At 41.3% G+C, this 24014-nt stretch overlaps 1 protein-coding gene across 7 annotated transcripts in view; it reads right to left on the bottom strand.

Moving 5' to 3' along the window:
- Nucleotides 1-24014, bottom strand: part of neo1a (neogenin 1a) — a 444233-nt gene that overhangs the window by 110331 nt on the left and 309888 nt on the right. For all 7 annotated transcript variants that reach the window (XM_060940914.1, XM_060940915.1, XM_060940916.1 and 4 more), the window contains exons 6-7: nucleotides 6506-6660; nucleotides 4683-4803 (exon numbers count right to left, since the gene is read on the bottom strand). In XM_060940914.1, coding sequence (XP_060796897.1) covers nucleotides 4683-4803; nucleotides 6506-6660 — 276 coding nt within the window. The remainder of the gene's footprint in view (nucleotides 1-4682; nucleotides 4804-6505; nucleotides 6661-24014) is intronic.

Raw genomic sequence — 24014 nt, 5'->3', positions numbered from 1 at the left:
TCAAAGCTAAGCTATCAGCAAAAAGCACCACTTGAAAAAAATGGCATGTGAAGAATTAATTAAAATTTGCTGAGGAACACATCGATTGGCTCAAAGAGAAATGGCATAACATTCTGTGGATTGATGAGAGTATAATTGTTCTTTTCAGGTCTGGTGGTCATCGAAAGTACATCAGACGAACCACGGGTTCTGAATTCAAGCCACAATACACTGTGAAGACCGTGAAGCATGGTGGCGCAACACAAATGATGGTACTGTATGGGGATGTTTTTCAGACTGCAGTGTTGGGCCTATTTATCGTATACAGGGATCATGGATCAGTCAAAATACTTGAAGAGATTATGTTGCCGTATGCCGAAGAGGAAATGCCCTTGAAATGGGTGTTTCAGCAAGACAACGACCCCAAACACACGAGTAAGCAAGCAACATCTTGGTTCCAGAAAAAAACGATTGAGTAGCCAGATCAAGTCCTTGACCTCAACCCCATTGAAAACTTGTGTGGTGACATTAAAAATGTAGTTTCTGAAGCAAAACCCAAAAATTCACAGGAACTGTGGACTATAGTTCGTTCATCCTGGGCTGAAATACAGTGGTGCTTGAAAGTTTGTGAACCCTTTAGAATTTTCTATATTTCTGCATAAATATGACCTAAAACATCATCAGATTTTCACACAAGTCCTTAAAGTAGATAAAGAGAACCCAGTTAAACTAATGAGACAAAAATATTATACTTGGTCGTTTATTTATTGAAGAAAATGATCCAATATTACATATCTGTGAGTGGCAAAAAGTATGTGAACCTCTAGGATTAGCAGTTAATTTGAAGGTGAAATTAGAGTCAGGTGTTTTCAATCAATGGGATGACAATCAGGTGTGAGTGGGCACCCTGTTTTATTTAAAGAACAGGGATCTATCAAAGTCTGATCTTTACAACACATGTTTGTGGAAGTGTACCATGGCACGAACAAAGGAGATTTCTGAGGACCTCAGAAAAAGCGTTGTTGATGCTCATCACTTTGGAAAAGGTTACAAAACCATCTCTAAAGAGTTTGGACTCCACCAATCCACAGTCAGGCAGATTGTGTACAAATGGAGGAAATTCAAGACCATTGTTACCCTCCCCAGGAGTGGTCGACCAACAAAGATCACTCCAAGAGCAAGGCGTGTAATAGTCGGCGAGGTCACAAAGGACCCCAGGGTAACTTCTAAGCAACTGAAGGCCTCTCTCACATTGGCTAATGTTCATGAGTCCACCATCAGGAGAACACTGAACAACAATGGTGTGCATGGCAGGGTTGCAAGGAGAAAGCCACCGCTCTCCAAAAAGAACATTGCTGCTCGTCTGCAGTTTGCTAAAGATCACGTGGACAAGCCAGAAGGCTATTGGAAGAATGTTTTGTGGACGGATGAGACCAAAATAGAACTTTTCGGTTTAAATGAGAAGCGTTAGGACATCTGTCCATGAACTGAATCTCAAGAGAAGGTGGGTCATGCAGCAAGACAACGACCCTAAGCACACAAGTCGTTCTACCAAAGAATGGTTAAAGAAGAATAAAGTGAATGTTTTGGAATGGCCAAGTCAAAGTCCTGACCTTAATCCAATCGAAATGTTGTGGAAGGACCTGAAGCGAGCAGTTCATGTGAGGAAACCCACCAACATCCCAGAGTTGAAGCTGTTCTGTACGGAGGAATGGGCTAAAATTCCTCCAAGCCGGTGTGCAGGACTGATCAACAGTTACCGCAAACGTTTAGTTGCAGTTATTGCTGCACAAGGGGGTCACACCAGATACTGAAAGCAAAGCTTCACATACTTTTGCCACTCACAGATATGTAATACTGGATCATTTTCCTCAATAAATAAATGACCAAGTATAATATTTTGGTCTCATTTGTTTAACTGAGTTCTCTTTATCTACTTTTAAGACTTGTGTGAAAATCTGATGATGTTTTAGATCATATTATGCAGAAATCTAGAAAATTCTAAAGGGTTCACAAACTTTCAAGCACCACTGTATTTGTTTACAGGTGCCAGAAATTGGTTGACTTGATGCAATGCAGATATGCAGCAGTTATCAAAAACAATGCTTATGCAACTAAATATTACTCAGTTTGAGTTTGAAGAGAAAAATGTCGACACTGCTATTTCTTTGAACAGATTAATATTCCTTTTATTTGCTTCCTGTAAAAGAAAAATGCAGACTTGATAAAAATTTGTTAATGGTTTGATTTGGAATTGTACGTGTAACGTTTCCATGGCATTTGAAATATGAATAAAATATTTTTAAAATATTTCACTTTATTCACTTTTTAAAAATGCACTGCTATTGATTTGAACACGACTCTATTTATGTTATGTTGGAATATTGGAAATGAAATATTTTCCATTCAGTGTATCATAAATACCCTAATATTTCCATACCAACAAGACTCGTTTTATATCAGCAGTTTGTTCAACACGTTTGTTTTTCTTGCTTTGCTGCCCAATTGGCAAGCAGCTTTTTTTTCCACTGAGATTAAAAAAAAAAATAATAAATTAAAATAACACTTGACATCATTCACTGCTTTTCTGAAAAGTGCCGCTTTTAAAACTGGCCACATTCCATTTGACTCACAGCTACTTCACATGGGATTACGCGTGAAACATACTCGGGTGGATGAGGAAAATACGCCAAGTGTGAAAGCAGCCTGCGTCAATAAGATCTGAACGGATAATGAGAACTATTGTAGAGCTATTTTATTGGAGTATAAAAGTCAGTAATGCGAAGAATTATTTTCCATTTCTTGTGGCATGGAGCTCAAATTCTATCAAACCAAAGCAAAAATAAAATACAAAATCACTCGTAACTTACTGGTTCGAGTAAAGAAATTTAGTAGAAAGGTGAAAGCAGTGATAAACAGTGCAGATATTTACATATTCACAATATATACTACACGAGAAGATAAACTTCATATCTTTGCACCACCGTGTAATTTTCTTTATATTATATGGACACATCCACAAAAAAAAAAAAGAAAATACACAAGTTAATTAAAAGAATTTTAATTTGAACCAGTTCATCAGTTTGACAGTGCGCATCTAGTCAGCAGGAAAACACTGGGAGTGACCTCATCGGAGTGAAATATCGGGACTTATTATCCATACAGGACACTTTCTCGATGGGATAAAAAGATGTGTTTCTAGCATGTTTCGTTCACTTGGTTTGATAGCATGCAATATCTCATCTCATCTCATTATCTCTAGCCGCTTTATCCTTCTACAGGGTCGCAGGCAAGCTGGAGCCTATCCCAGCTGACTACGGGCGAAAGGCGGGGTACACCCTGGACAAGTCGCCAGGTCATCACAGGGCTGACACATAGACACAGACAACCATTCACACTCACATTCACACCTACGCTCAATTTAGAGTCACCAGTTAACCTAACCTGCATGTCTTTGGACTGTGGGGGAAACCGGAGCACCCGGAGGAAACCCACGCGGACACGGGGAGAACATGCAAACTCCACACAGAAAGGCCCTCGCCGGCCACGGGGCTCGAACTCGGACCTTCTTGCTGTGAGGCGACAGCGCTAACCACTACACCACCGTGCCGCCCAGCATGCAATATTGTTAGCATATCGCTTATCCTACGTGTATTATGTCACTCTACCCAGTGGAGAATGAGCGTTGAATATGGTTTACGATATTGCATGGTTGTCAAGGCAACATGATGTCACGTCAGAGATGTAAAACGTCCGCAATAGTGAGCGACTGTGACAATTTGTAAAGAAGCATGGCCGCTAGGTTTGCTTCGTTAAATATGGAAGATTTTGTGAGAATTTTGGCTGCCAGGTCGTTCCGTTGTATGTAGCTGTCGATGTTGATTTTAAAAGTAATTAAGTAAATTACAGAGGGAAAATAATAATAAAAATATTTGGCTTGACTGCGCTTGTATTGGCCTTTGCTAACGCTACAATGACTGGAAGGTAACTGGACTGGAGCGCTAACAGCACCGAGTCGTGGGTAAGCTAGCGTTGGCCTTCAAGAATGCTGATACTAAGAGAATGTATTATAATAATAATAATAATAATAATAATAATAATAATAATGTCTTCGATACTATTAATAATAATAATACTTGTCTTCGACTTGTTCAGTATCATGCTAGCTGAATGGAATATATCTGATATACCACTCAACACCAGCCAATATTATTTAAATATGTCACTCAGATCCGTGATGTATTTCGTATGAAAAATGCGAGTTTTTCAACACGAGAAGATAAACTTCATATCGTCAAGCTAACGTGCGAGTTTCTTTTAATTATATCGACACATTCACAAACAAAAAAGTACCCAAATTTATCCAAACAATTCATCAATTTTCTCACAAGTGACATATAGAGATTTATGTCACGGTTTTGGGTCTCCATGTCCCGATGGAGCCCGTATGAAAAATACGAGTGGCATATTTCCCAGTAAAACACACGTGTCTATATAATAAAGAGAGGGTTTGGTGTTTTTTTTTGTAAAAAAAAAAATAATAATAATAATAATTACACATATTTAGATGCAAGTTCAAAATCATCATAATATGAACCTTGAATCCTGAGTCAATTTCAGAAATCTGTAACTTGAAGCAAATTTTGTCAGTACACTACTGGTGTGAGAGTACAAAACAGGATATATGTTTAACAGATACGTACCTTGGTCTAGAATGATGAGCTGAGCGCTGGCCTGTATGTTTCCCACTTCGTTCTCGGCTAGACACTGATAAAACCCCTCATCCGTCTTCACCAGACCCTGCACCTGCAGATTCTGCTCTTTCTGAAAAACCACATAACACAAGCTCTTCGAAGTCCTCTGCATTCTCAGATCAGCGCTCATTTATAATCATAACAATCCGCAGTCGTAGAGATAATGGTGCGCTCCATTTGTACTGGGAAAATCTGGATTTTCGAGTTCTTAGTCGGAAATATCAACTGGAACGCTGCCCTCTGATATCAGATTCCAGACTCGGAAAGTCGGGGGAACCTCACCAACCCTGACCTCAAAATCCAAGATGGCTGCTCCGTGTGTCAACATAGTGAACGCTGTAGTAATATACTGGTTTTTTTCTTTATACACTTCTGTCTTAATTGCATCTCATTAATGAAATCAGTCGTACGCAGACTTCTTTCTGTGGGCATGTTGCTACCGTGTTTGTGTCCAGAAAATACAGCATCATGTGCTGTCGTTAACATTTAGCAGACACTCTTATCCAGAGTGACATACAACAATACCCAGAGCAGCCTGGGGAGCAGTTCGGGGTTAGGTACCTTGCTCAAGGGCACTTCAGCCATTTCTGCTGGTCCAGGGAATCAAACCAGCAACCTTTTGGTCAGGGATGGATCAGATCCAGACCGATGCAACCGATACACATGCATCGGTCAGAAATATATGTGCACCACTTGGCATTGGTTACGGGGTGTTTGTTTACTTTACCGCTAGCTGGCTACATGGGTTATAGCCATGCTCAACCAACAGACCAATGGTTCAGGATCCGACCACCTGTGGTAAGCGGGGATGCTTACATGACCTCATTACCTGTATTCTCACGATGCTTTGAAACAAAGAATCTAGGTCAAACCAATAAAATGCTCCAGACAGATGTCTAAATTTGCTGTGAATAACGGGCCGAGCCGTAGTCGTAGCGGGCCGAGCCTGGGCTGTATCGAAAGGTCTTGGGGAGAGGGAGGTGCCTGTGAAGTTTGGCATGCTAGGACTTTCAGTGGCCAAGTTATGAATTTTTAAATCCCTACGTGCTCAAGCAGCTGGAACCAGGGCTCATATTAAAGTTTTCGGTGAGCAGCGCACGCTCAGAGCTTCAGGAGTGAATAGGGGGCCGAGCCGCGGTCGTAGTAGGCCGTGGCTGCCCTCTTCGGAAAGGTCTCGGCGTGCTCTACGGCCCTGTGAAAATCCAAAGTGATCTGGTACAAGAGTGCTCTGAGAGCACAATATCCCCCTCTGGCAACTAGGCCATAACTCTGGTAAAATGCGACTGAATTGAACGAAATTACAATACGTGTATTAACGACATATAACAAAGAATCCTGTCAAGTTTCATGAAATTCCTCCAAAAATTGTCAGAGGAGTTGACTTCAGAAGGTGAGCACCCTTTCCGGGATGGATGGACGGATTGATAGCCAGAAGTCACCACAACATAATCCCCCTTTGGGCCTTTTGGCCAGCGGGGGATACAAATTAGTGAAAATATTTCTGCGAATGTGCAGATTCTAGGGCTGGATCCGTCCCTGTTTTGGTCCCAAAGCTGCTTCTCTAACCATTAGGCCATAGCCAACAACGGCGAGAAATTGCTGGTATTGTTTTTTCTGGACTTCTACACTGGAATGCGGTCAACTAGGGTGTGACGTCGTTCCCAGCTCAGACGTCCGACTTCCAAGGCAAATGGAACACAGTGTAACTGCACATTTATCATTTGACTGCCTTTATGGAATCTCAGACACAAACAAAGGAACTAAAGACTCACCAGAATTCGGAAATAGTCACTGGGAACCACGGCGTCTCCATTTTTAACCCATTTGATGGTGGGGGCAGGGGATCCAGTTGCTTCACACTCGAACACTATGTCCGTAGCCTCATGTGCATAAGTGTTGGACGGTGTCTTTCGAAACTGTGGAGGAACTGCAGAGGCAGAGTTATTAGTGCATCAGTGGCTAATTACATTAATTACATTACATTTAGCAGACAGACACTCTTATACAGACCGACGTACAGCATACCCAGAGCAGCCTGGGGAGCAGTTAGGGGTTAGGTACTAGGGCTGGGTATCACCAGATACCTCACGATACGATACTATGGCGATATTTTGCCCACGATAACGATAATATCACGGTACAGCGATTCAGCGATAATCGATATATTGCAAGAAATTTCAACCACATCACGATATCTGTGTCACTGAAGAAAATCAGAATTTATTGACAACTGTAAAATTACATTTCACATACATAACTACACACTCTTGCCAGACATATATTTGTCTCTATTCTACTGCTGGCAAAACCAAGAGTTGCTTCACTACAACATACAGAAAATTTCCATTTCTGTGCTAGCATTCTCAACTTTTCTGTAAGCATGGACACATCAGTGCTGCTTAACAAGCAGAATCAAATTGTTTTATGAAAACTTAAAACTTGCACTGCAGACTGCACATACATTTCAGTGCTAACACTAATATCAATTTGTTCTTTGTAAACTTGACAACATATACCGGAGAACATTTAACTTGTGCTTAGTACTTGCGTAAAGTTTAATCCAAACCTGTACTGTGAGCACACATTTCAAAACTGCATGTTCTTCTTCAGGAAGAGCAACTGGTCAGCATGCTCAGAGGTGAGACAGCTCCTCTGAGAGCTGATTATGTCACCTGCAGTAGAAATTGAATATCTAATTGGAGCGAAACAGGTTTTGCAGAGTGCGTACTCTTTGTCCAGCTCACTGTTTTTTTTTTTCTCCTTTCCTTTGGAATCCAAAGTGCCTCCAAACATCTGCCTTAAAGTTCGGCGGTGTCTCTAGGTTTACGTTAACAGCCATGCTTGCTTGTTTTTTTCCCTCACTGCAACCGCTGGGAAAAAAAGAGAAGACGAAGTGTGCCTTGCAGTGAGGTAGCAGCACAGCGACACCTTGCGGAGCGGAGGTGCGGAAGTCGTACTGGATTTACAACCCGTCTGAAACATGATTTATTATTTGAAAAAATATCGATATTCAAATTTTGAGTATCGATATTGAATTGGAAGACAAAGTATCGCGATATATCCCCGTATCGATATTTTTGCCCACCCCTATTAGGTACCTTGTTCGAGGGCACCAGCAGGGTTCCTGCTGGGCCAGGAAATCGAACCTGCAACCTTTTGGTCCCAAACCTGCTTCTCTAGCCTTTAGGCTATGGCTTCTCCAATAAATATGGCTAATAAATAAGAACCTCCTTCGAGTTTGCAGTGAAGTTACAAAAAAAAAAAAAAAAAAAATCATGGTTGGTTGGTTGCACATCAATCACCTACTTGCGTGTACATACTTCCACATACATGTAGTAACAAAGTACCCGAATCTACAGCAAATGCAAGAAGTCTGGTTTGAGAGATTACAATCTCAAGACCTGCTGATAGTTAAGAAAAAGAAATACCATCCAACATCCATTCTGACCTCCCATCAAAGACACTGTTTGATCTTTTCGAAGATAGCATCATTGAAGCCTCGTCTGCTAAAAGGTCTTACAGAGCAGAGCGAATCAGGATCATGTAGCCCTCGCTGCCTCACACTGCTTGTAATTGGGATGCTGTTCTGTAATCAGCTTCACTCACTTCGACCTGCCTGCCATCCTTGCGTCTCAGTTTTCCATCAAAAATCCATCTGCCTTGTTTTCACTACGAGCTCAGTGGAGAGCACTAATTTTGCTTGCTAATACGGCTGAGGTGAGGACTGGACTGTTAATCAGTTCCAGCTTTAGTGGTTGAAGATCTCTGGGCGTTCTAACATCCTGCTTAATGCAAGCTAGCTAAAAGATTGGTGATAGATCAGCTTAAATATTGCGCTAACTGGAAAACCAGGGATCACCAGCAAAGAATTAGTTAGTTTTAGCTCGAGGAGTATCAGTCTGTCATGATAAGAAAAAACAAGCAAACAAACAAACAAAACAGCAATGCCTACAACTTAGCCAAGGTACAGTGGTGCCTGAAAGTTTGTGAACCCTTTAGAATTTCCTATATTTCTGCATAAATATGACCTAAAACATCATCAGATTTTCACACAAGTCCTAAAAGTAGATAAAGAGAACCCAGTTAAACAAATGAGACAAAAATATTATGCCTGGAACCTTTGCTTTCAGTATCTGGTGTGACCCCCTTGTGCAGCAATAATTGCAACTAAACGTTTGCGGTAACTGTTGATCAGTCCTGCACACCGGCTTGGAGGAATTTTAGTCCGTTCCTCCGTACAGAACAGCTTCAACTCTGGGATGTTGGTGGGTTTCCTCACATGAACTGCTCACTTCAGGTCCTTCCACAACATTTCGATTGGATTAAGGTCAGGACTTTGACTTGGCCATTCCAAAACATTCACTTTATTCTTCTTTAACCATTCTTTGGTAGAACGACTTGTGTGCTTAGGGTCGTTGTCTTGCTGCATGACCCACCTTCTCTTGAGATTCAGTTCATGGACAGATGTCCTGACATTTTCCTTTAGAATTCGCTGGTATAATTCAGTATCCGTTATTCCACCAATGATGGCAAGCCATCCTGGCCCAGATGCAGCAAAACAGGCCCAAACCATGACACTACCACCACCATGTTTCACAGACAGGATAAGGTTCTTGTGATGGAATGCAGCGTTTTCCTTTCTCCAAACATAACACTTCTCATTTAAACCAAAAAGTTCTATTTTGGTCTAATCCGTCCACAAAACATTTTTCCAATAGCCGTCTGGCTTGTCCACGTGATCTTTAGCAAACTGCAGATGAGCAGCAATGTTCTTTTTGGAGAGCAGTGGCTTTCTCCTTGCAACCCTGCCATGCACACCATTGTTGTTCAGTGTTCTCCTGATGATAGACTCATGAACATTAACATTAGCCAATGTGAGCGAGGCCTTCAGTTGCTTAGAAGTTACCCTGGGGTCCTTTGTGACCTCACCGACTCTTACATACCTTGCTCTTGGAGTGATCTTTGTTGGTCGACCACTCCTGGGGAGGGTAACCGTGGTCTTGAATTTCCTCCATTTGTACACAATCTGTCTGACTGTGGATTGGTGGAGTCCAAACTCTTTAGAGATGGTTTTATAAGCTTTTCCAGGCTGATGAACATCAACAATGCTTTTTCTGAGGTCCTCAGAAATCTCCTTTGTTCGTGCCATGATACATTTCCACAAACATGAGTTGTGAGTTCAGCCACTGGGCTCGAACCCAGAACATTCTTGCTGTGACGTGGCAGTGTTAACCACTACGCCACCGTGCTGCCCCATGCTCTTCAACGAAGAATACTCTTCGTTGCTCATTTCTTGAATAACTCGGTGACTCGTTTGTCTTTCAGCCGTTTTTGATTCCCAATTCATCTTTTTTTGTTGTTTTGTTTGTTTGTTTTTTGCAGCATTGAAGTCAATACATTTGTTTGTCATTTTGTTTTGTGCCTTGGCAAAAAAGTCCATAATCACCCATGGGCATTACAGGAAAATACTGGCCGCCAAGGAACCAATCCGAGCGCACAATTTTACCGGAAGTAGCTCGTGACATATAATAAATCACCGATATTCACCTTGCCTTTGGCGAATAATTGTTCATGACGTAATAATAAACAATATACAGGGCATTTAAAAAAATAACCTGATATCATTTCACAATCTCATAACTTTGCCAATTCTCGTTCAGTTGACCTCAAGTTTTAACAGCATGTGTGGAAACAGGTCAAAATTTTATGTTTAATGTTTTTATCTTTTTAGGTATAGAAATGCCATTCACTGGAAAAGAAAAGGCGTTTTGTGTGTTAGAGTACGCTCGAACAAGACTGCGCAGCGTGCATTTATGAGAGAATTCTCTAAAAATGCACCAACTGCAATGCAGATTTGGACACGGCACAAAAAGTCCAAAGAGGAAGGCTGTGTGTGTGCAGGGCAAAAGGATCTGGACGACCACCAGCATCAGAAGAGACGGTTGAGCGAGCGGGATCGCGAATGCTGAAAATTTGTGAAATCGTTCATGGAATCCACATACCTTTGAATCTCTCATTCAAATTTTGAGGAATAAATCTTATATTGCTCAACATTAAGCCTGTTCAGTTTCATTTGCTTAGACTATGCAGTTTCTGGGATATTCACACACACACACACACACACATATATATATATATATATATATATATATTAGTGCTGTCAAGCGATTAAAATATTTAATCGCGATTAATGTCGCGACTGTCATAGTTAACTCGCGATTAATCGCAATTTAATCGCACATTTTTGTCACACGAAAAACCATTGTAATTCTCTTACCAGCATAAAAAAGTGAATGGGCTTGCTTTGTACCAATGTTTTTCTTATTGCAAAGCATAATACGTCTTGACACACCCACTGCTAACTGAAACCTAAGCTGAGCACCGTGGCTCTTCGTCCCGAGACTAACAAGAGAACCATGAGTGAAGTGATCTACTGCTTGAGTTACTCTATCGGAGAGACAGGTTACACAGTGACGGTAGGCTTGACATGCTTGATTATAATATAAAGTACACTATTATCTGGGTGCGATTTGCTGGGGGGGATGGTGGGGATCATCCCCCCCTCTGGTTTTTATCTCTTCTGAAAAAAAATCCTCGGGGACAACCCCGTCAATAAAACAAACAAACCAAAAAAAAAGTTGACATGACAGGCATGCTGTGACACAGTTTTCTATGGTCTACATTGCACTCACTTTCAAAATGACCCGAAGTGGCAGCTTTGATGTTCACGAACGTCTAGGGTTGCCAACCGTCCCGTATTGGGCGGGACATCCCGTTTTTTGGGTAATTTTAATTTGTCCTGTCAGGGACAGATCCTGCCCCTCACTCCAATGCTGTGGTGTAAATCGCGTAATTGCCGTGAGAAGCGCTATTACCGCGAGTCGCGGTCATCTGCGATTTAAAACCATTCACTGTTGCCATATCCTGAATTTTTAAGCTATACTGACAAAATAGGCATCAAATTAAACTAGAGCAGATGGTGCAGCCAGTGGATACAGCCTAACTGTTCGATAAGGATAGCAGATAGCTTAAAAAAAACCTTCCGAAACAGGATAGACCTCAGCCTATAGTAGGGGAGCTTTTCTGCCTCACTCCTGCCTTTGTGATGTCTTTCTCTCTTCTTCTTCTGCTATGAAGCATTGCAGAAGGTTCTTAGGGTTTTCAAATGGACAATTAAGCAAATATCAGGGTTTTACAGCTACAGCAAATCATTTTTCAGTTTATGACATTGCCTTCATAAATGTGGCCTGATGAATTATTTGGCCAAAGTTTAAAAGAGAAAAATGAGACAATAATATTAGAATTGTTTGTTATTTTGCATTAAGTTACTTAAAAATATCCATTAATTGGTCTATTAATTTTTAAAAGCTCTATTTTAGAAATGAATTTGTAGTGGCCTACATTTGAAACCCTCACCTAAAGGCGATTCGGTACTGTAACTATTTTGGGACGCTGGGGTGCGTGTACAGGGCCTGTACCGGTACTTGTCCGCACCCGGAACAAAGTGTCCCTCATTTGGATATGAGAAAGTTGGCAACCCTACGAACGTCCCCAGCAAATAGATACATTGTAGATAATCAGAGTGTGAACGTGGATTTAGCGCCATGAATCACATCCTTACTGATGAGCGCAACAGAATGAATGTATCCACACTGACAGCCTTCTTTTCCTCGCTGTCAATGGGCCAGACGTGCGTTCCTTCCCTGCTGAGAAATTCGCAGAAATGTGGATTAAAGAAGGGCGAAACGCGGCGGAGAGCGCACTGACGGGAAAGCAGAAAAGGCCACATGAACTGCGCCATCAGAGCAAACTGTTCATTTAGTATTCATGTATTTCAGTGATTTTCGAGTCACTGTCCATTTAATCCGGAGGGAGAGAAACATCACAGCAACGCGACAAGCCATGCGAACTTTGTTGTGTGTTAGTGTTCGTGTATTTAGTCAGAGAGATAGGAAGATGAATTTACTATCTCTGGTTTAGTGTTCGTTTTCATTTAGTGTTATTCATTTGATATCATCGGATGTTATTGAGCTGTTAGCCTATTGTTACCTTAATTTTGTGACGTTTCATGATTAAAAAAAAAACCATCCCCCCTTCTGTTTTTTTGACAAATCGCACCCTATTATATTAAGTTGAAGTTGTTCGTTGATAAATATTGCATTGAATCTGATCTTTACTGTTTCAGCTCACTTAACACATTTTGTACTTTTACACTTTCTGCCTGTTGATGCGTCGCGCTGTCCAATCAGAGGCGGACAAATTTGCATATTACAGGAAGGATTTCTGGGATAGCATTGAGTTTACAGTTCAGAGGGATCTGGCTTCTTTAGACTCTGTCTTCTTAAAACTGAATAAATATTTAAAAAGAGCCAAATGAGCCAGTCTTTTGAACGGCTCTTTTTAAAGAACGGATCACAAAGATGCGGATCCCATCAAAGAGCCATAAATCCCATCTCTACTAGCGCGCCCTGCCCGCGCTGGTTCTTTGAGGGAGGAGGGCAGAGGACTCTGGCTGTGCGGGGCGTGGCATTACAGTCTAGCTGCTATCGTTTTTCTAAGCAAAGTCTCTGTTCCAAGTTCCTGGCAGTTTCAAAAGCTTATGAAAAACCTACATCATGTCACAGAGCGTTAATCTCGCGATAAAAAAATTATCGCCGTTAAAATTGAGTCAAGTTAACGCGTTAATAACGCGACATTTTTGACAGCACTAATATATATATATATATATATATATATATATATATAAGTTATTCCATGAAATCGAGTTGTGCATGAGCTATCATCTGACGAGGCGTGTAGCACCGAGTAGTCTATAAGCGATGTATGATGAGATTGAGTGGAGTAACTGTTTTATTCTATCTACATTCACTGGATTTTGAGAAACAGAGCATTTTAATTTTTTGCAAATTCAATAAATAAAAAATTTATATAAAATGTCCGACAAAATAATTTCCGCTTAGAATGTAAACAAACCGGCAAAATAACAGTAGCAATTTGTGAAAAATGCGATAATAATAATTCTTGAAAAGTTAAAAAAAAAAAAAGTACGTTCTTTCCATCAAATACTTTCATTCTATATTTTGTTACTTTTTTGGGGTTTTATTTTCAAATCGAATTTTTATTTCATCCTCGGTTAGTTCGGCAACACACTCAGCCATTTGGTTTTTATCTACTCACAGTATACGAGCTGATATCCTAGTAGTAGAGTAGCCAATCAGAGCGTGTGATTGTTCATGTAGAGTGAATGTGGATTAAAAAAAAATAGTATAAACAGCAGTAAGCCATAGTAAATGAAACAATGTCAATATTTGGTGCGAGACGCCCCTTTGCTTAAAAAAAAAGTCTCAGGTAGGGCGGCACAGTGGTGTAGTGGTTAGCACTGTCGCCTCACAGCAAGAAGGTTCTAGGTTCAAGCCCAGTGACTGACGGGGGTGGAGTTTGCATGTTCTCCCCGTGTCTGTGTGGGTTTCCTCCGGGTGCTCCGGTTTCCCCCACAGTCCAAAGACACGCAGGTTAGGTTAACTGGTGACTCTAAATTGAGCGTAGGTGTGAATGTGAGTGTTTACATCTCAAATAATATCAACTTTTTTTTTAAACACCCTGTATAGTGTTGATGATGATAATGGGTTGTTAGAAGGAGTGAAATACATCGCTCAGGTTTATACATGATTAGGAAAAACAAAAAACATTACTGGGTAAAACTGCCATGTAGACTGTATACACAGTGAGTCAAGTCTGCTTCCTCAGCTGGGACCCTGTACGACGTGTGTGTGGTGATGAGGGACTGCCGACTGAGCCGGAGTTCCTGCAGCATTTGTTATTTGCTGAAGGGAATAATCCTTGCAGCACTCCCTCCACTGCCACGCACCATTTAGCCCAAATAGAGTACACACACACACACACACACACACACACACACACACACACACACACACAGTGTATTGTGCTAGAGAGCAGCGTCACACTGCTGCATGAACGCTAATGCAGCAAGCAGAGCGCCATGAGCTTAAATTACAGTACGCAGTGTGAGGAACATGTAAATACAACAATTAATAACCACGCACTACTTACTATGAAGCAAAGAAAGTGACAAAGTAAGGGATCCTCCGATACAGTGGTGTGCATAAGTATTCGCCCCCACTGAACTTCGACATTTTGTAGTGTTACAACTTGAAACTGAAATGACCTTAAACATGATTACAGATCATGAATTTACACAAAATATCCCATAATAATCAAGAAGAGGTCAAATAAAAACGAAAAAATAAATGCGAGGCTATACATTCCAAAAAAACAAGTGGAGACGGACAGAATAATACCTCAGGAACAGTAGCGATATCACTCTCACCTGATTAAGTTTTCTGGAATCTTCCTCATCGTCACGTTGTTTCGAATACTCATAACAGTACACTGTATTGTGCGATGATACAAATTGATGTATGACAATTCGAATCAACGATAAAAGAATGAATCTTATCTATTTTAAGTTCGTTTCTTAAGAAAACCTACACACACCGACCAATATCTTCTCTGGACATCTGAACATCCCATCGCACACAAAACGTCAGTAATCAGAACACTATACGACCGAACACAGAACATCACGGAGGAGAAAGACAGACAGGAGGAGGAACAACACATCCAACAGGCATTAAAAAACTGCCAATATCCACTGTGGGCAATCCGAAAAGGGAAATTACAGCCACAAATAAGGGAAAAAAACAAACAAGAAAAAACACCGAAAAAACAAACCGGGGCTTTGTCACACTACCATACATAAAAGGAGTTACAGAACGCATCCAACGATCCATGAGGAAATACCACATCAACACCCCGGTCAAACCATACAAGAACCTCCGACAGCTGCTAGTTCACCCCAAAGACAAAATACAACTGGACAATAAATGCAACGTCATCTATGAAATCCCTTGCCGGTCATGTAATAAAGTCTATATTGGAGAAACGGGCAGATGCTTCCATACTCGTAGGAAAGAACACCAAACAGAATGTGAAAAAGAAACAACAAAAAGACTCTCAAGATCCGAAAAAGAAAAAGCAAACCAAGAAAACTTAAAATCAGCCATTTCATACCACTGCAAACGACATAATCATATAATGAATTGGGAAGAGGCCAGAGTCATTCGCGCTGAAGAAAATAGATACCAGCATTGGATTTTAGAGGCAGTGGAGATACGCAAGCAGGCACAGAGGACGATGAACCGGGATGAGGGAGCGTATGCACTGTCACACACCTGGAGCGCAGTCCTGGGGGAGCGACCTGACAGCAGGAGGCGTGAACTACCTGTCAAATTGGGCGGGATGTTCACGCCTCCGTAGCGTAACATCAGCTGATAAGGCACGTCACCACTCGACATCTGGTGACTGTTTTGAAGAAGGCGGAAGACTCTCGCCGAAACTGTCAACAAGGTAACATCTTAAAAAATCCTTGTCTTAAGAAACGAACTTAAAATAGCTTTAATAGTTAGACATAATGAACTTCCACTACATAAAGAATGAATCTTGATTATTATCGGACTGCGTAATTTCTTAGTTTTCCAAGCTGTGGTTGAGACAGAAGAGAAGAGGGCGCAAGAACATACAAGAGCAGAAATGCATGTGGCTTCACTGTAGGCGGAAGTAACACAGCTCTACTGCGGCAAAAACACACAAAAAACAGATCTAAAATGAGAGAGAGCTGTTTTGCGATTGACTGAAAAAACAGATTTTACAAGAAATCAAACTCTCTCTCTCTCTCTACAGCCTGATGAAAGATAAAGAAAAGAGAAGCGAATAGAGAGAGTACAAAGGTTCATAAAAGTTGACGAAGAAAAGGAATATATTTGTTAGCAACTTTTTCATTTTTAATAAAAGGAATATTTTAGCTCATAGGAGATTATATTTTACTCTAACCTTGACAAATGCACGTCAATAACTTTTGTTGGTTATTAAGAAAATGATTTTTTTTTAATTTAACAAAAGGAATATTTAAGCTGAACATCTTAAGTAGCCGGCTAAAAAAAAAGTAGTAGGCAGCTAATGTGAGGGGGGTCTGTAGGACTGCCCCACCCCCAATTTTTTTTTTCCATTTACATGCCTTCTGGTGCATTCTCAGCTAATAAATTACGAACCATTTCCCTGTAAAATATTCGCAAAATATGTATGAAATTTCCCTCCAGATGCGTGCACGCACTTGCTTGGCTTTCTCAGCTGCCCTCTGTAGTACGCTGCCTGGCTCTGTAACATAACTACATACACTACGGCATGCTCACATGGTCCAGCTTAGCCAATCAGAGCACAAGAATCGATCAATAAATATGGCGTCACTTCTGGTCATGCTAGACCCGAATCGAAGACCATTTCGTGGTGGAATAATTGGATTTGTAGCAAATTACGGGCAGCGGAGACGATATAAATCACTTGAACATTGAAAGGCAGGTTTTTATTCTTTTCTGGGATCGAGTAGCCGGCATAGAGCGTCTGTGTAGGTGAAGAAAAACACCAGTCACTGGCGCTTCTGGACATCTCTGGCACTCACCCCTTTCACATATCCCACAATCCACTGCACGGTTGGGAACTTCCGCTGGCCAGACCCAGGCTGCTGATAACGGTACAAAAACCAATACTGGGCTGTATATAATCAGTTTCGATGTTCAAATATTATTACAGGTTCACATGTTCTCACAGGTTTTTTTTTTTTTTTTTTTCCAAGATTAATACTGCTCAAAATGGTGGTGTAGTGGTTAGCACTGTCACCTCACAGCAAGAAGGTTCTCAGAATTTTCTGAGGCCTGGGATGGATGGATGGTTGGTTGGTTGGATGGATGGATGATTGCACATTTACATCAGTGTAAATGTACACTGCTAAAGTTGTTGGCCAGAGTTACAGTGCTGAGGAGTTGAACATGTATTTCACGCAGAGAGTGAAAGTGAAAGGGCTGTATAGGCGATAATATGTATAAGGATGACCGATTAAAAGCTTCTGTGCTGACGAAAAATACCAGGGAACCAGTAACTAGACACAAAGCAATCTAATACCATCACATTTCAGCTTGCATCTGATATTTAAACATCGAAACTGATTATATACAGCCCAGTACTGGTTTTTGTACCGTTATCAGCAGCCTGGGCCTGGCCATTGGACGTTCCCAACCGTGCAGTGGATTGTGGGATATGTAAAAGTGGTGAATAGGAAAATAACCTTGTGTCCGAAATTGCTCTCTACTCACTATACAGGGCACCATATAGTGAGGACGCCGTTTTGTAGTGCTGTCCGAAACCCTCGTGAGGATTATTTACACCCTATATAGTGCACTCGAAGTATCCCACAATGCATCACGAAAAGTAGTGGACAACGATGGCCACTAACCAAAGCAATATATCCCATCATGCATTGCGGTCGCGCTGAAAGAAATCAAATTAAAAGTCTCAAATTTGATTTAATAAAAGGCAGCGGCAAAGAAGAAAGTATTCAGCCTTGATTTAAAAGAACTGAAAGATGCAGCTACTTTGTATTGATTAATGTGGGAAATGCGCTCAGGATAATATGGATTTATCACAAATATACACGCATGTATTTATTATTTTGAAAACCCACCAGCCGACTTTTTATTTTAAAAAGGCACGTTTTAATTGTGCGACGGTAATGACATCAATACCAGCGTGACGGACGAGTGCCCAGAAGCGTTTTTTCATTTTATCAATGAGCTCAATATACAGTATAGTCCTCTACAGTGGTGCTTGAAAGTTTGTGAACTCTTTAGAATTTTCTATATTTCTGCATAAATATGACCTAAAACATCAGATTTTCACACAAGTCCTAAAAGTAGATAAAGAGAACCCAGTTAAACAAATGAGACCAGAATATTATACTTGGTCATTTATTTATTGAGGAAAATGATCCAATATTACATATCTGGGCGGCAGGGTGGTGTAGTGGTTAGCACTGTCGCCTCACAGCAAGAAGGTCTGGGTTCGAGCCCCGTGGCCGGCGAGGGCCTTTCTGTGCGGAGTTTGCATGTTCTCCCCGTGTCCGCGTGGGTTTCCTCCGGGTGCTCCAGTTTCCCCCACAGTCCAAAGACATGCAGGTTAGGTTAACTGGTGACTCTAAATTGACCGTAGGTGTGAATGAGAGTGTGAATGGTTGTCTGTGTCTATGTGTCAGCCCTGTGATGACCTGGCGACTTGTCCAGGGTGTACCCCGCCTTTCGCCCGTAGTCAGCTGGCATAGGCTCCAGCTTGCCTGCGACCCTGTAGAACAGGATAAAGCGGCTAGAGATAATGAGATGAGATGAGATTACATATCTGCGAGTGGCAAAAGTATGTGAACCTCTAGGATTAGCAGTTAATTTGAAGGTGAAATTAGAGTCAGGTGTTTTAAATCAATGGGATGACAATCAGGTGTGAGTGGGCACCCTGTTTTATTTAAAGAACAGGGATCTATCAAAGTCTGATCTTCACAACACATATTTATGGAAGTGTAACATGGCACAAACAAAGGAGATTTCTGAGGACCTCAGAAAAAGTGTTGTCGATGCTCATCAGGCTGGAAAAGGTTACAAAACCATCTCTAAAGAGTTTGGACTCCACCAATCCACAGTCAGACAGATTGTGTACAAATGGAGGAAATTCAAGACCATTGTTACCCTCCCCAGGAGTGGTCAACCAACAAAGATCACTCCAAGAGCAAGGCGTGTAATAGTCGGGAAGATCACAAAGGACCCCAGGGGAACTTCTAAGCAACTGAAGGCCTCTCTCACATTGGCTAATGTTAATGTTCATGAGTCCACCATCAGGAGAACACTGAACAACAATGGTGTGCATGGCAGGGTTGCAAGGAGAAAGCCACTGCTCTCCAAAAAGAACACTGCTGCTTCTCTGCAGTTTGCTAAAGATCACGTGGACAAGCCAGAAGGCTATTGGAAAAATGTTTTGGGGACGGATGAGACCAAAATCGAACTTTTTGGTTTAAATGAGAAGTGTTATGTTTGGAGAAAGAAAAACACTGCATTCCAGCATAAGAACCTTATCCCATCTGTGAAACATGGTGGTGGTAGTATCATGGTTTGGGCCTGTTTTGCTGCATCTGGGCCAGGACGGCTTGCCATCATTGATGGAACAATGAATTCTGAATTATACCAGTGAATTCTAAGGGAAAATGTCAGGACATCTGTCCATGAACTGAATCTCAAGAGAAGGTGGGTCATGCAGCAAGACAACGACCCTAAGCACACAAGTCGTTCTACCAAAGAATGGTTAAAGAAGGATAAAGTTAATGTTTTGGAATGGCCAAGTCAAAGTCCTGACCTTAATCCAATCGAAATGTTGTGGAAGGACCTGAAGCGAGCAGTTCATGTGAGGAAACCCACCAACATCCCAGAGTTGAAGCTGTTCTGTATGGAGGAATGGGCTAAAATTCCTCCAAGCCGGTGTGCAGGACTGATCAACAGTTACCGGAAACGTTTAGTTGCAGTTATTGCTGCACAAGGGGGTCACACCAGATACTGAAAGCAAAGCTTCACATACTTTTGCCACTCACAGATATGTAATATTGGATCATTTTCCTCAATAAATAAATGACCAAGTATAATATTTTTGTCTCATTTGTTTAACTGGGTTCTCTTTATCTACTTTTAGGACTTGTGTGAAAATCTGATGATGTTTTAGGTCATATTTATGCAGAAATATAGAAAATTCTAAAGGGTTCACAAACTTTCAAGCACCACTGTATATAGTAATTCCCTATATAGAGAGTAGGGAGTAGTGAACAAGTGAGTGATTTTGGACACAGGGTCTATGTTGCATTTTTTGTTAATAAAATTTTCTTCACTTTTTTTGTTTTAAAAATATATATATTGTGGGAAAATCGAATCGTGAATTTGGAGAAATGTAAACACTCCGAACTGGAACAAAAACTGCATGAAACAAGTGTTGCCAGGCAAAACAAACCTCGCCCGGTCGCACTTATTTTAGTGTTATAACAACTGATTCAATCTCACAAGTGTGGCCTCTGTTCTTTCAAGGTCACAAATACTAATGAGAACATTTAGTTTCATAAGCGTAGTGTAAAGACTCGAAATATCTGCCAAAAAGGTTTAAAAAAAAAAACTTACAAAACTTTTTGACTTTTCAGAAGGACCAAACAAAAGCTGTGACAATCAAAAGGTAAATTTCCTTAAAATAAACACCACTTACTTGATATCGAATCAGTAGCCTCGGCGAACCACAAGGTGAATTTCGTTTATCTTTTTATCTGCTGATTATCTTCCAACACTACGAAGTTATAACGAGGTTTCTCTTATTCAGTTTCTAGTTCTGATTATTTCCGAAGTTTAATCAAGAAACATCACAGGTAATCAAACTTGATCAGGATAAGCGCTGATTGGTTACAAATGCTGTGTCCTAAATCACTCACTCGTTCACTATGCCCTTCTCACTATATAGGGAATTACTACATAGAGGACTAGATAGTGAGCTCATTGATTAAATGATAAAACTTCTTTGGTGCGGCACTACTATTCGTGATGCGTTGTGAGATACTTTGAGTGCACTACATAGGGTGTACTAATGATCACTATACATACGGACAGCACTACAAAATGGCGACCTAACTATATAGTCCACTATGTAGTGAGTAGAGAGTGATTTGGGACACATTCGGGACATTGGAACACAATGTGCACCAAAATCGATTTTGACCTTTTTGGTGACCTTGATCGGATGACCCTCAAAATGTTGGCGGTTCTATTTGAGACCAATGCCCATCTATCCTGAAGGTTTCATGAAGATTGGTCCAGCCGTTTTCTCGTAATGTTGCTAACAAAGAAACCCCACTGAAAACAATGCCTCGCCCCCTGGTGGACTCTGTCCCGGGCGAGGTAATTAATTTGGTTAGAGAGAGAGAGAGAGAGAGAGAGAGAGAGAGAGAGAGAGAGAGAGCGCGAGAGAGAGAGAGAGGGCATGCTTTGACTGGACTGGTATGAGCAGTCAAGGAAACGTGGATGCTAATTAGCGTTAAAGAATGAATGTGACTCATTTTGTCCTCAATCTTTTCAATAAAATTCAGTACTTTGGTTTTCTTCTCCATTCTCTCTACTACAGTGAGATATTATTTACTGGTCGTTTTCTTCACATGCTGGTTTTGTCCATGTTGCGTTGCGCTTATGCTGAGATACCAGATGTTTGCAGATTTGCAGCTCCAAAGGTGCCAACATCTCCAACTACAAACAAATAGCATTCACGATTTTGGAGCGGGCGGCACGGTGGTGTAGTGGTTAGCACTGTCGCCTTACAGCAAGAAGGTCCCGGGTTTGAGCCCAGCAGCTGGTGAGGGCCTTTCCGTATGGAGTTTGCATGTTCTCCCCGTGTCCGCGTGGGTTTCCTCCGGGTGCTCCGGTTTCCCCCACAGTCCAAAGACATGCAGGTTAGGTTAACTGGTGACTCTAAATTGACCGTAGGTGTGAATGTGAGTGTGAATGGTTGTCTGTGTCTATGTGTCAGCCCTGTGATGACCTGGCGACTTGTCCAGGGTGTACCCCGCCTTTCGCCCGTAGTCAGCTGGGATAGGCTCCAGCTTGCCTGCGACCCTGTAGAACAGGATAAGCGGCTAGAGATAATGGATGGATTTTGGAGCCCCTGCAATGTCAATAATGGAAAACCCCTCAAAATGGCACGTTTCTGCTTTTTCAGCTAAAGCAGCTCTTAAAGTAGGGGTCTCGTCAAAAATTTTTCCTTCCTGTTACGTCAGGAAATTCAAAGTTAAAAACATTTCCATCTCGTCCACTGAAACCCGCAAGTTTCTTCTGTGGTAAAGGCTGGTTTTTCTCTCTGCCTGCTAAGACGATCTTATTAGTAACTCTGTAACTCCTGCACAGAGCTCATCATGACACCAACAGAGCCCTTGTCGGTCCCTTCATTAAGGATTTTCTAGCCTGAGAAGTAGCGACATGACAAGGCTAAAATGATGAATAGCTCTCAGTGCGTGCTCCTGTAGGCTGATGAGGTCTGCACACACAACCTGCTGAACAACACTTGTCACACGCTGCTGGTTCCACACTCCCACCACCTCCACACCGGACAGATGGTCTGTCGAACATGAGCACCACTCAAAACTCTCGCATCTGATGCTTTTTCATCCACAGCAACACAGGACGGAAAATACAGAGTAAAAGGCTCAGCACTGCAATGCGAACGTGTGCGCAGGAGGACACTTGTGCACCATCAGGTCATGGTTACGTTAGCGACAAAAGCCCATGATGAGACGGCAAAGCTGAATGCTGTACCTCGGAAAAACATACTGCGACATAACTTGTCACGATATTGATACTGTATAGTCATATCACAGAGTCCTTCAACAGGAATAAAAAAATCAAAACGAATACAGGATTACTTCATCATCGCATTCCATGCCAAATCAACCAATGGTGAAACCATTCGACAAGAAGCATATTCTCAGGTATTGCTCAAAAGCCACAGGGATGTGAAATACATTATTCTATCCACATTCACTGGATGTGAGCAATGGTGTGCTCTGACTGGCTACTCTACTACTAGGATATCAGCTCATATACCGTCAGTAGACAAAAACAAAATGGCGACGCATGTTGCTGAACCAACCGACTCTACTCGAAAACAAAGCCTAAAAAAAAAAGCAACAAAATATGAAATGAACGTATTTGATGGTAAGAATGTGTCTTTTATTTTTCTAGAATTATTATTATTATCGCATTTTTCACAAATTGCTCCCGTCATTTTGCCACTTTGTTTACATTCTAAGCGGAAATGATTTTGTCGGATGTTTTGTGTAAAGTTTTTAATTATCGAATTCAAAAAAATAAAAATGCTCCGTTTCTCAAAATCCAGTGAATGTGGATAGAATAAAACAGTTATGCCACTCAATCTCATCGTACATGGCTTATAGACAACTCAGTGCTATGCGCCTCGTCGGATATCAGCTCATGTACGACTCAATTTCTTGGAATAACTGTTAATTTTTTTTTTCGCAGTCCGGTTTCCATCAAATCCTGCGCTCTGATTGGCTGGCGAGCAGGTCCGTATCGTACGGTACGGACCCCAGTTACAGACCCCAGTTACGGACCTCTGGCGACTCGCTCGTTCACAACAACAACAAACATAGTAGCAATTTTTTGTCAACATTTATTTTCGCATTTCTCAGGAGAATAACATTAATTTTACAGCATGGACAGCGAAAGTGAGTTTTACTACCCTGAGGAAGAAGAAATAAAAGAAAGCATTTCAGGAGAAAGCTAAAAACCTCTAACTGTT

This window comes from Neoarius graeffei, chromosome 15 (assembly GCF_027579695.1).
Source record: "Neoarius graeffei isolate fNeoGra1 chromosome 15, fNeoGra1.pri, whole genome shotgun sequence".
Taxonomy (NCBI): Eukaryota; Metazoa; Chordata; class Actinopteri; order Siluriformes; family Ariidae; genus Neoarius; species Neoarius graeffei.
Note: the sequence above shows the minus strand (reverse complement) of the source record. Positions and strands in the feature narration are given on the sequence as shown.